General features: G+C 40.8%; 1 protein-coding gene across 1 annotated transcript; it reads left to right on the top strand.

Annotated features, from left to right (window-relative positions):
* Window positions 1-5,267: 5,267 nt before the first annotated feature.
* Window positions 5,268-10,397, top strand: LOC103734711 (cationic trypsin-3). The gene is made up of 5 exons (XM_008833777.1): window positions 5,268-5,333; window positions 7,280-7,445; window positions 8,202-8,455; window positions 9,493-9,629; window positions 10,154-10,397. The coding sequence occupies exons 1-5, from the start codon at window positions 5,294-5,296 to the stop codon at window positions 10,319-10,321; spliced, it is 765 nt and encodes a 254-aa protein (XP_008831999.1). The 5' UTR covers window positions 5,268-5,293; the 3' UTR covers window positions 10,322-10,397.
* The last annotated feature ends 557 nt before the right edge of the window (window positions 10,398-10,954 follow it).

Here is a 10,954-nt window from a genome sequence, read left to right as displayed (position 1 = left end):
AAAGTGTGGAAGTGTTACTGGAATTGAAGGCTGCAGATCATTAGCTCACATGTCCACTTCTGATGACTAAATGATCATCATAGAAGTCAAGCAGAACTTGTTCTTCTGTCTTGTTTTATTTTGGGGGTAAGTGAGTGAAAATTATTCTAGACCTGTGTTCACCGTTAACTAAGCCCGAATCTTTCAAAGCTCATTCTTTCTCTCCTGAAAAGGAGAAGGCTCTATACTGAGGTGTTTCTTTCTTGAAGACCAGGATTCAGGTGATGCCCTGGGGAATTTTTGAGAGCAATGTAGAGCCCTACTCCCTGCATGTCATAGTGGAGTTATCTGCAGGAGAAGGTAATTGAAGAGAATGAGAAGATGCCCTTGCCTCATTCTGGGCACTGTTCCTTCTCTTCTTAATGTTTTCTGGCTTGTAAGCATCAATCAATAACACCTTCTTACCTTGGACTCCATTTATTCAGTAGATTTGAGTGCCTATATTGACCCACAATTTAAGACGTTGCTTTGACAATAGTCTTAGAAACAAACCATCTTTGCCCCCTCCTTTAGCCACCTCTTACATCTGAGAATCTCAACTGGGGTCAGTTTTGCTTGAAAGGAGACATTTGGGGATGTCTGTAGGCATCGGGTTTGGCTTTGGACACAACTGTAAGAAAGTTGTGATACTCTTTTTATCTTGAGGCAAGAGATGCCAATAAACATCCTATAATGTCTCACAGGACAGTTTCCCATCACAAAGACATATGTGGCCCTAAATGACAACAGTGTCAAGGTTGAAAATTTGCTTGTTGCTAATCTATTAATTTTTACCTCTATGGTCTTATATACTAGATATAAGTAGCTTAAGAGAGGAATTATTTACTTTGTCTCATGGTGGTGCTGGATAGCTTTAGTGTCAACTTGACATACCTGGGTTGAGGGAGCCTCAACTGGGCAATTGCTTTCATTGGACTGGCCTGTGGCCATGTCCATGGGGCACCTTCTTGATTGTTGAGTGATGTGGGAGGGCCGAAGCCACTGTGGGTGGTGCCATCCCTGGGCAGGTGGGCCTGTGTTGCATAAGAAAACAGGCTGAGCAGGGGCCAGGGGAGCAAGCCAGTGTTCCTCCATGGCCTGGGCTCCAGCTCCTGCCTCCAGATTCCTGCCCTGAGTTCCTACCTTGGGCTCCCTGATGGACTGTGACCTGGGAGATGTAAGACTTAAATAAACCCTTTCCTCCTCAAGTTGGTAGTGGTCAGATTGTTTTGTTACAGCAGTGGAGAGCAAACTAGGACACATGGTTTCAGAAGGTTCAGTTCATCACCGTAGGGAAGATGTGGTAGAGAAGAGCCCTTTAGGTCATGAGAGAGAGAGAGAGAGAGAGAGAGAGAGAGAGAGAGAGAGAGACTCCTTGGGCTCCCTGATGGACTGTGACCTGGGAGATGTAAGACTTAAATAAAGCCTTTCCTCCTCAAGTTGGTAGTGGTCAGATTGTTTTGTTACAGCGATGAAGAGCAAACTAGGACACAGGGTTTCAGAAGGTTCAGGTCATCACCGTAGGGAAGATGGGAGCGGGGGAGGGGAAGAGAAGGGGGAGGATGGGGAGAGAGAAGGCTATCCAGGCACATAGCTGTTTTTCTCCTTTTTTTACCTTCCTACTCAGTGTGGACCTCCAGCCCAGGCAGTGGTGCCACCGAAATTCTGGGTGTGTCTCTGTATGTTCTACCCCAGTTAATCCTCGTTGGAAATGCCCTCACAGACTCAGCCTGTGGTAGGGGAGGGGAAGAGAAGGGGGAGGATGGGGAGAGAGAAGGCTATCCAGGCACATAGCTGTTTTTCTCCTTTTTTTACCTTCCTACTCAGTGTGGACCTCCAGCCCAGGCAGTGGTGCCACCGAAATTCTGGGTGTGTCTCTGTATGTTCTACCCCAGTTAATCCTCGTTGGAAATGCCCTCACAGACTCAGCCTGTGGTAGACTTCACCAGTTTCCTTGATAATTCCAAATTCCATTAAGTTAACGATGAAGATGAACCACCACAACTAAGTTGTCTTAGTAGTGGCCACATTTTAAAAACAACTCACTCAAGAACAATTTGCATAAATAGAAATAACACACTGGTGCATGATTTTAGATTTATTATCTAGGTGTAGAATCTGGTTAGTATTGTTAGGTAGAGGGTAACTTCTTTTGAATATTCCCTCTAACCACACCTATACCACCTATCTGGGAGGAGGAGGCAGGAGGATTGTGAATCTGAGTCTGGCCTGGAAAACGTAATAAAAATCAGTCTCAAACTTTAATAATGGTTGTAGGTATACCTCAGTAGTAGAGTTATACCTCACCTGACATGTGTGAAGCTGCAGCTTCAACTCAGTGTTACAAAGGAAAAAAACTTTCCTTGACTGTTGATTAGGGCCCTCTCCATTAGTTGTGATAATTCTCATTCCAAAAATGTATTTCTTCACCCAGCAGTGATCAGCTGCCCATAGTTCCCCACCAAAGCTGTGGCCTCCTGCCCAATTCCTCAGTTCTATGCTGGGTTTTGCCTGATTGAGTTTGCGTGGGTCTTGTACATGCTGTCACCATTGTTGTGTGTTCATATGCGCAAGGTCCCAGAAGCCTGGAGGACTCTGTTTCCTTATGGTCATGCGTCTCCTCTTCTGGCTCTTAGAATCTTTCTGCCCACTCCTCTGCAATGGTTCTTGAGCCCTGGGTACACAAACTTGTCTCCATAGACCTTAACATAGATGACAAAATGCATGAAGTCCTGTGGGTGATTTATAGGGGAGTTGCAGATCAAGATGAGGGAGCTAAACCTGATTAAGATGTGTGAAATCTAAAAAGATTCAATAAAAATATATTAAAATAAAAATATATTTCTTTAAAAAATCCACGTATTCCTTAATAGTCACTTAATAGAATTCAGATTATCTCTTACTATGTTTATAGAATTTCCTGATTCTTCCAGGTGTCTGTTGTGTGATTTAATCAAGTTGTTATACATTTGGTTACTTAGTTTTTCCTTCTGCAAATGAAGGGAAAACCATTGTGATGGGCATATCATATGGTTCTTGTAACTGTTTTACTGTTACTAAGTTAATATAAGCAAAGTACTTAAAACAGAACATATCTCTCCCTTATCCATGGGAGATACATTTTAAGACACCCGGCATATACCTAAACTACAGAGAGTACAAAATCATATGTGTGTGTGTGTGTGTGTGTGTGTGTGTGTATACGCATGTATAAATTTTCGTACATATACACATTGTGGTGGTTTGAATGACAGTGTCTCCCATAGGCTCCAAGTATTTGGACATTTTGTCCCCAGTTGGTGATGCTGTTTTTGGGAGCTCTTAGAAGGTGTGGCCATGTTGGAGGAAGCACGTCACTGGGGGCAGGCTTAGAGAGTTCTTAAGCCTTGCTGGATCTCCAGTTGTTCTCTGCTTCCTGTGCCTGCTTGAAGATGTGAGAGCTTAGCTTCTGCCCTCCTCCAGCCACCTCTGCTGCCGTGTGCCCCCGCCATGATGGACTCTTGACCCTTTGGACCGTAAGATAAATATACTCTTTCTTTTATAAGATATCTTGGTCATGGTGCTTCTATCACAGCAACAGAAAAGTAACTACTATACACATATACTAATAAAATTTATTTTACAAAATTGGGTACATTAAGAGATTAAAACAATAGTAATTTGATAGAATAATAATAAAATAGAGCAAATATAGTGATGTGCCTTGATAGAGTTATTTAAAAGCTATACATTATTCATTTCTAGAGTGCTAATTTTAATATTTTTGGTTTCTAGTTGACTGTGACATGGACAGTGAAACCTCAGACAAGGGACCATGATCTCAGAGACATACAATAAGCTCTAGATAAATTAAAATTATCATTATCATTTTTAGATTTCCCCTTTTTATCTATCATAATTTAAAATAATTTAAAATTTCATTTCCTCATGAGAGGAAGTTGTTCCCATTAATAGTGAAAACTTAACATGGATGGAGACAATCAGAGCATTAAGAAAGATTGGGATTCAAGTGAATTCTTTTTCTTTTACATGTAAAACAATTTTATGCGCAATCAAAATTGTAAATAGGTGACATTTCTGCTTCTAAACAAACAAAAGCTCACATGTGTGCTGCTTTACAGTTTGCCAAGTGGTTATGCATACATTTTCTCACTGTTGTTTGACAGACAAGTGAGATCAAGGTTTTCTTTTCCAGAAAGAAATAGACCAGACATTAGTGAGTACATCAATACTACACAGTGTAGCCCTGAGACTTTAGATCTCAAAGGGGGTTAAAATGCAGGTTCTACATATATTTCAATTTTTACTACAATTTTCTAGTTTTCTGTCTTCTTAGCGAAAATGTCTATGAAAAACATTTCCCCCAAAGTAGAATAAAAATGAGAAATTTTATAGTCATTATACTAACCAAGTGAGTGAGAGCCACCAGAAGCACAGTTCATTTTGAAGGTTCTCTGCAGTTACCTCTTCAGGACACCAGTACCAGCACACAGTTTTTTCACATTTTAGAGAAAATGATATGGGGCATTCCTGTTGCTTCCAAGTCAAGTGGTGTTGTGTGTGTGTTTGTGTGTGTGTGTGTGTGTGTGTGTGTGTGTGTGTAGGCATGTGTTAGGAGTTATAGGGCTTAATTATACCACTCTCTCCCTCTAGGGACTTGATTTTGGTCTCATAGCTCCCCTTTAGTCGTAACTGACTTCTCAGGCCCCACTCTCTTCCCCGATTTCCTTTTGCCACATAGACTACACGCTCCGCTAGGTAACCCTGCATTCTGAATTGTTTCCTGGATAGTTTTCGTTGTCAGAATTTTCCTCCCTTAGTTTTAAATCTTGAAGTCGTTTCTTTACAGTAGATAGAAGAGTTGTATCTTATATTTGCTGCCGGAAATAGGTCAATTCCAGTGTCATCAAGTGAGTTCTTAAGAACAAATGTTCTCACTTGAAACATCCGAGGACCTACAACTTCTGCCTGGGAATCTGAAAACCTGAAACTCTGTTTTGTGACCTTTCTCCTACTTATTTTTTCCTGGTGGAGAACAGTTCTTACCAGGTGAGTTTGTTACTTTTATTCCCATAACCTTTGGAAGAAAAAGGTTGATGTTTAATTTTTGTCCTGCATTATTTTCCATCTTTCGCAGAATTAAATTCTAAATTTAAATTTCTAGTGGAATCACTTTTCTGTGGCCATGGGTGTTAGTGAAAACTCTGGTGGTATATAAATAGCTGTGGATGAAAAGCCTTCATCCTATGGGCCACTCCAGATCCAGTCAGCAACCATGAGGGCCTCACTCTTCCTTGCCTGCCTTGGAGTTGCTGGTGAGTCTTTCTAATGAATGTCAGTAAGAGTTAATCATGCAAATAAATTAATACTTTGCTTTGGAATAAAATTGTTGTTACCTATAAGGTTTGTGCATAGCAGGCTTAAAATTTTGAAACAATATGTAGTTTGTGTATTTATGGATAATTAAACCTCACTTGTCATGGGAAGATCATGGTGATGAACAGTGATTCCGCATAGAGGTTATGCATAAGGAAGCACAGTGTGTCTTTAACTCCCATGTAGATTCTTTGAACTAGGAGAGACCAGGTAAGGATAGTCTACTACAAAAGAAATGTTGGTCTTGACCTCTGCAAAAATTGAAGTTGGCAACACAGTAATCTGTGACGAGGCTTTAAGTGTCATGACCTAGTCTCCTAAATACTGAAAGCCTGGCTATTTGGCCTAGGGAACTAGACAGGAAGAGCTATTTAATTTTTTGTGAACAAAAACTTTGGCTTGTTGTTTCATACATCTTTACTAACAAACTCTCCCTAGTGTGATACTGAATGTCATTCACATGTTTAAATGTAGCCACATGGCCACTTTTATTTTAACGTTACTTTATTTCCTTGCCAGAACTGAGGTGATATTGGAGACTTATCCCAAGGCTTCATGCATGTTAGAAGAGCTTTACAATAGGACATATTACAGCCCTTTCTTTCTTTCTTTCTTTCTTTCTTTCTTTCTTTCTTTCTTTCTTTCTTTCTTTCCCCTTCCTTCCTTCCTTCCTTCCTTCCTTCCTTCCTTCCTTCTTTCCTTCTCTTTTTCAGATAGAATCTCACTAAATTGCCCAGTCTTGCCTGAGTTCATTTTGTAACCCAGACAGGCCTTAAGTCTTCCTTTTGCATTACCATCCAAAGTAACTGGGACTGCAGGTCTGAGCCTGCCAATACAATTGTAGCACTGAAACATAATGCTAGAGTTTCCAAAATTCAGCATGTATAAATTAAATACATTTGTGTACACACTTGGAAATATCTTAGTTAAAATTATTTTAAAATATTTAAAACTGGGGCTAATCAAATAATTATGGACTTGGTATAAGAAGTGTTGGTATCAGTGGGCCCTGTTTCACAATGCCAAATGCACGGACAAATGTTGGAAGGGTTGTTGATACAGAGGGAACAGTTAGGGAGGGGAATCCTATAATGTTCTGTAAAATGATTTATAAAAATTTAGGAGATGGGGGCTGGAGAGATGATTCAGTGGTTAAGAGCACTGGCTGCTCTTGCAGAGGATCTGGGTCCCTTTACCAACACCCACATGGCAGCTAACAACCATCTGTAACTCCAGTTCCAGGGGATCTGACATCCTCTTCTGATCTCCACTGGCACTATACAACACCTACCTACATGCAGACAATATGCTCATACACATAAAATAGATAAAAATAAAGTGTTTAAAAATTTTAGGAAACAACCAATAAGGGAAATAAGGAGACTAGAAGAACAAAGTTATTACTTTTCTAAGCTAGAGTATTCCAAGATGGCTTCTAGAGTTTTCTGTTTCCTGGGACACTTGCACTATACCAACAGCCCCTCACCAATAGGATTCATGCAAAGTTATGCATCTGCATGGCTGTCTAGTAGGGCCTGTTCAACATCATTTATGTTCTCAGGCAATCACCATCAGGCATCTCTGGTCTTTGTCAATTATTTTGAACATGTTTGTGACCATGTGTAGGCCTGCATGTATGGGTATGTGAGTAGTACATATGCATGGACACGATATATTATTTTAATTTAAAGCTTCAATTAATAATTAAATGCTTATTTGGAAGTGATTTTAAAAGGTTAGCATTAAAGGCATAAGATAATACATTAGAAAGCCCAACATCTTAGAACCTCCGTCTTGGTTGTGTGAGATAACAACACAAAGCTTCGTGGTAACATAGAAATTCCCAGTGGATCACTTACAAAAGCTTCCAACTTTCCTCTGTCAGTCGCTCTCCCCATTGATGATGATGATGACGACAGGATTATTGGAGGCTATCCCTGTCAGAAGAATGCTCTCCCCTACCAGGTGTCCCTGAACGTTGGCTACCACAGTTGCGGTGGCTCCCTCATCAACTCCCAGTGGGTTCTTTCAGCGGCTCACTGCTACAAATCGTAAGTGATCAATGTTCGTATTTCCAGGTTCTAAGGGCAATTTATCCTCTAGCTTCATCAAAATACAATCAGGTAAGTGCAGAGTTACACAGGATGGATAAAATGTTCAGGTGCTAAGAGCTTGATTACACCTCAGTAACCTTATGCTACCCTGAGGGACATTTATATGGAGGATTGCTCCAGAATTCACTGCCGTTTTCCCAAATGATGATAATAAAGGCACAGAAGGGGGACGAGTAGTTGATGAAGGATTCTTTAGAATAGCTTCAGGTATGCGGAATCACTACACAATTCTAACCAAGGGAAATGGGCATATGGAAGTAATGAAACACTTCATATTGCCAGTTCCCACATTAAACACAGGTATACATGTCATTCTGTTCACATGTATCACACTCCTTTTGATTCCTACATCATCTCCCTATGAAACTTGAGAATCACAACCAGAGGAGACATGATAAGCGCCAATCAGTCTGTACCAATCCCTGCTCCGTCTCTCTTTCATAGGGAGCACTTGTTCCCACCCTATACCATCTAACAAGATGAAGAACTCTGAGTCTGTACTAGCGGTGACACATAAGGAGCTCTCTCAAGTGCAACCAGGGTGGGACTGCACAAGCTACCTCAAGTGCAAAACCACCTGTGTGGCTGAATGCTCACCGGGAGGCTTCTTTGTGGTTATTCTTGTGATTAGAAAATCTGGAAAAAGGGGAGAACTTAAAGTTGGAAATGTTAAATGTCAATCCTTAAATCCAGCCGAATCCAGGTGCGTCTGGGCGAACACAACATTGATGTCCTTGAGGGTGGTGAGCAATTCATTGATGCAGTCAAGGTCATCCGCCACCCCAACTACAACCAAAACACCTACGATAATGACATCATGCTGATTAAGTTGAAGTCATCTGCCACCCTCAACGCCCGAGTGGCTGCTGTTTCTCTGCCTAAATCCTGTCCATCTGCTGGTACCAAGTGCCTCGTGTCTGGCTGGGGCAACATCCTGAGCAGTGGCAGTAAGTGTCATTGAGACATTAAGTGCCAAGTGTGAGAGTACCAGAGTTGAAAGGCATGTTGAGGGTCAGATGGTCCAAATTCTCAGTCAATGTAAGGTTCCCTGAGGATAGTTTTAGATACAGGCAGCCTTAGAATGCACTAGTTAGAGTGAAGAAATTGCCTGTGCTGGGATCATAGAGGAGACACAAGAAAAATGAGCTCCTAGAAAGTCAAGGTGTTTATCTGAAATGTGAGGGGCAGACAATTAGAAACAGAAGAGGGAATTAGACAGAAACTATGGAATTAGGTGTTCTTCGAATATATACCTATTGAGGTCTGTGGACATCTATGCTGGCACCAGATTAAAGATATCTTTATTGATTCATTGAGAATTTAATGCAAAGTATTTTGATCATGTTCCTACCCCTCCCTCATAAAAATTTCCACCCTACTACCCCTGACTTCATGTCCTCTATTATTTTTCTTTTTTCAAAAAGGCCTTTGCACCAGATTTTTAAAAATATATATATTTTTTATTTTTTAGAAGAAGCATTTCATTACAGCTTTAACATACTCAATAATAATTTCCAGAGCAAAGATACATCTCTTTCAAAAATGGTTATAAAATGTTTAGGTTCACAGTTGAATTAATAAAGTTATACAATATTGAAATCAGTATAAGCCCTGTAAGACATAAAGTTGAATGAGTTTTTAACCTTTAAAAAAGATCTCCATTTCATTTTAAAATATACTGTTTCTTACAGAAAGACTCATTGTTTTTGCTAATAACACTTAGATGTTGGCGCATGTGTCTCTAATCTGTATGTATCTGATTATTACTAGTCATGGTCGGTTGCACTCGGATCCTTGGCATCAGATTTTTAAACATTGTGAAGTGAATAAATTACTTGAAAAACTTTCTCAAAAATTGGTCTCACAAATGATAGGCTGTTGGCAAATTGAAAGAAAGAATTCTGGTATTAAGAAACAAGAGGTAGGGAAAGAAGCTTCCAAGGGCACTGTGGGTCATCTTCCGTTTTGCTCTTGGGCTCCACAGGCAACTACCCTTCGCTTCTGCAGTGTCTGGATGCTCCTGTCCTCTCTGACAGTTCCTGCAAGAGCTCCTACCCAGGCAAGATCACTAGCAACATGTTCTGCCTGGGCTTCCTGGAGGGGGGAAAGGACTCCTGCCAGGTGAGTCTGTTTGAACTTACTCCCCATCCTACCCCTTCTCCCTCTGCTTATTTCTACTGTTCTGAAAAATAGGATATCAACAGCTTCTGAGACTGTGGTGGGAGGTGAAGAGTGGATTTGGAATAAATTGTCTTTATGATAGCAATGATTAGGGTTAAATATAGCAAAGATACATAGAAAATGATATACAAACAGTCCATCTGACCATGTGCCTCAGAAGCTGTGTTGTGGAATTAACCTTTGAAACAGGAGCAGAACTATTGTGAAAGCGTTCATTCTCTCCAGTCCTCACTTTTCTTGGGTTGACAGGTTCACTAAGGAAGGAGGTGGGACTATAAGGAAGGAGGATATAGAACAATGATATAGAGAGGGGAGGGAATCTAGCATTTCCAGGTGTAGAGAGGGTGTTTTGTGACAAACCAGCAGCCTGTGAAAATGACCCAAGACAATATAAGAACAGCTTGGAGTCCGTTCTCTTATTTGGTTGCACATGAAGCTCTTACTATTTTTCCTTTGTTATTTAGGGTGACTCTGGTGGCCCTGTGGTCTGCAATGGACAACTCCAGGGTGTTGTCTCCTGGGGTTATGGCTGTGCTCAGAGAGGAAAGCCTGGAGTCTACACCAAGGTGTGCAACTATTTGACCTGGATTTGGCAGACCATAGCTGCCAACTCAACACTTATCTCTTCATGAATGATCTCTTTGTGGTCAGCTTCACTTTCTTTCTATGCACAAACTCAGTATCAAAATAAAAGCATTTTGTTCTCACTCCATCTGGCCACTATGATCCTTGTTTGGTATTGATAAATTTTCACTTGAAACTTGCCACTAACTTAGAAAATGTACAGAGAGTTGAACTGTTTTGTGACGGCACCTGGGAAGTTTATTTAGGCTTTCATCCAAACATTGGGTAATTTATATGTTAGATAATTTTTTGTAATACTTGACTATTATGCATACTTTCTAATGCTCTAGAATTGGCAGATCGCATTCATTATCTATAGGAAATTATAATACCAAAGTGCAGAGATAAAAGCTTTGGCTAAGTCGCCGAAGACGTTCATACTGGATCAGGGATGAAGCCTAAGCCGCATTGTTCCTGCTGCATCTCCTCCTATGACAAAATGTTATTCCTCCTTTTCATTCCTCTGTCTACCCCAAACTCTGTGAACTTCCAGCTTTCCAAGATTCACCTACCTCATAGAGTCCTCTACCTGCAGATCCTTTTGTTTCCCTCTAGGATAGTGCTTCTGTAGCAAGCACAGTGTTTGGACAGAGTCTGGCCTAGCCTCCTCTCACCCATGAGGTAACTCCAACCCCAGCTTA

This window comes from Nannospalax galili, unplaced genomic scaffold, assembly GCF_000622305.1.
Source record: "Nannospalax galili isolate Female #2095 unplaced genomic scaffold, S.galili_v1.0 scaffold1217, whole genome shotgun sequence".
In the NCBI taxonomy this organism is placed as follows: Eukaryota; Metazoa; Chordata; class Mammalia; order Rodentia; family Spalacidae; genus Nannospalax; species Nannospalax galili.
Note: the sequence above shows the minus strand (reverse complement) of the source record. Positions and strands in the feature narration are given on the sequence as shown.

Excerpts from the sequence above, each read along its gene's own strand:
- LOC103734711 (XM_008833777.1), top strand. The coding sequence starts at position 5,294 with ATGAGGGCCTCACTCTTCCTTGCCTGCCTTGGAGTTGCTG. Across the intron at positions 5,334-7,279 it reads TGCCTGCCTTGGAGTTGCTG|TCGCTCTCCCCATTGATGAT; the intron begins GTGAGTCTTTCT and ends TTCCTCTGTCAG. Across the intron at positions 7,446-8,201 it reads GCGGCTCACTGCTACAAATC|CCGAATCCAGGTGCGTCTGG; the intron begins GTAAGTGATCAA and ends CCTTAAATCCAG.